At 34.2% G+C, this 2193-nt stretch overlaps 1 protein-coding gene across 1 annotated transcript; it reads left to right on the top strand.

Moving 5' to 3' along the window:
• Positions 1 to 392: 392 nt before the first annotated feature.
• On the top strand, positions 393 to 1304 carry LOC114613191 (putative vomeronasal receptor-like protein 4). Its single transcript, XM_028758383.1, has one exon. The coding sequence runs from the start codon at positions 393 to 395 to the stop codon at positions 1302 to 1304; it is 912 nt and encodes a 303-aa protein (XP_028614216.1).
• Positions 1305 to 2193: the final 889 nt, after the last annotated feature.

The raw sequence follows: 2193 nt of genomic DNA, 5'->3' as shown, positions 1-2193 counted from the left end.
TAGGAATATGGCTAACATTCTGTGCTAATCATTTCTGTTTAGGCGTTAACTATGAAATGGGGCATATAAATCAATAGGATTGGATTTCTACAGTACGAGACTCAGATGTAATACAGGGCAGCAAAGTGAACATCCTGTACAGATATTATTGTGATTGTAGTTCTTATATATAATTTTAACTATATAAAGCAGGTACATGGAAGATAGAAATGTAGGTTATGATATACATTCTGGAAGATCAAGTGTTCAGAGTCAGGATATTCAAAATGAGTATAGAAAATAGAATGATAATACAGCCTGTGTATCACAGACTTGACATGTGCTCTATTATTTTCTTCAGATGTATGAAATAAACATCCACTAAGGTTTTAAGATAAATACACTGTTCACTTATGTTCTCACTCAAGATTGTTCTTTATTTCCAAGCTGGGCTTGGAGTTCTAGCCAATATGTTTCTTCTGTGTTTCTATGTTTTCATAATCATAGGTCACAGACCTAAGCTCACAGACCTGATCTCCTGTCAACTGACCTTTGTTCACTTAATGATGTTCTTCATTGGAGGGGATGTTTGGCTTACAGACTTATTTGAGACATTGAACATTGAGAATGATTTCAAATGTAAGGCAACTTTTTACATAAGCAGAGTAATGAGAGGCCTCTCTATCTGTACCACTTGCCTCCTCACTGTGTTCCAGGCAGTCACTATCTGCCCTAGCACCTCACTCTTGGCAAAGTTTAAACAAAAAATAAAAAAATATGTGATATATGCTTTGCTTTGTATGTGGTCTTTCAATTTGTTCTTCAATAGTAACCGAATCTTCTATGTTGGTGCTTTTACTAATGTGAGTGAGTCCAGCCAGATGAAGGCCACTAAATACTGTTCACTCTTACCCATGAACTACATTATCAGAGGACTGATTTTAATAGTGGCAACTTCCAGAGATGTGTTTCTTGTAGGAGTCATGCTAACCACAAGTACATACATGGTGATCATCTTGTTCAGACATCATATGCAATGCAAGCATCTTCATAGTGTCAGCTACGTGAGACCATCCCCTGAGAAAAGGGCCACCCAGACCATCTTGCTGCTGGTGGTTTTCTTTGTGGCCATGTATTGGGTAGACTTCATCATCTCAACGACCTCACTCCTGTTATGGGAATATAACCCAGTCATCCTAACTGTTCAGAAGTTTGTGATGAATGCCTATCCCACAATTACTCCATTGGTACAAATCAGTTTTGATAGCAGATTAATCATCAAACTGAAAAATCTGCAGTCAAAATGCCACTATATATGTTTTTAAAAAGATATTTTCTCTCTTCTTTAAAAGGCTAATAAATAATTTCTTATTTCTATGTAAAACTGTTGTACCAGAATGCACGACTTTGTGCATTCCCCTGCCCCCACAGAGGTGAAAAGATATCCTGGAATACCCTGGAACTGGACTTATAGCTGGTCATAAAGTGTTATCTTGTGCAGCCCCACTTATTTTGTTTCCAAAATACAGATTCTTTTTAAACTTTAATGATTCAAGTAACACAGCATAATTCTTCACATGATTTTAAATAAAATGTGTCCTGTTACATATATACATTTTTAAGGATTTTTTTTGTCAAGTTGTAGAGAGTTCTTAAATTAAATGTACATAATAAGTTGATATTTCCACGTAAATTCTCTTGTTCCATTTTAACTTACATAGTAAATATTGCTTTGTAGCTGAGGTTACTCAAAAGAAGGTCCTTATTGATATTATCATTTAAGCTTTCTTTTGTTTTTGATATATGTTCACTCATCAATAATAGTTTAAATATTTTGTTGTAGCTATGTTTTCTCCTAATTATAATTTGCGTAGATCCATAAAAAATGTGAATTTTAAGTTTCCGTTTTTATTACAGTCACTTAATAAGATTTTTGTGAACATGTCATGTGACTGTTTAATTGTCCATTTTATTTATATATTGAAATATTAATTATAAATAAAATTTTTATACACACATTCATGTTTCACTATGTGTTTATTGTGTATCTATATCCATTTATGTTTGTGTTTACAGCTCATGGATATGTGTATATGTACACTTGGAGTCCAGGAGTTAATATTGACAGTTGTTCTTAATCTGCCATTCACCTAGCGTCTTGATAGGATCTCTCTCTCTCTCTCTCTCTCTCTCTCTCTCTCTCTCTCTCTCTCT

This window comes from Grammomys surdaster, unplaced genomic scaffold (genome assembly GCF_004785775.1).
Source record: "Grammomys surdaster isolate TR1022 unplaced genomic scaffold, NIH_TR_1.0 126197, whole genome shotgun sequence".
Classification (NCBI taxonomy): Eukaryota; Metazoa; Chordata; class Mammalia; order Rodentia; family Muridae; genus Grammomys; species Grammomys surdaster.
This window is presented reverse-complemented; position numbering and strand designations above follow the sequence as displayed.

Bases quoted from the DNA above. Each gene is read 5' to 3' on its own strand.
- LOC114613191 (XM_028758383.1), top strand. From the start codon at position 393: ATGTTCTCACTCAAGATTGTTCTTTATTTCCAAGCTGGGCTTGGAGTT.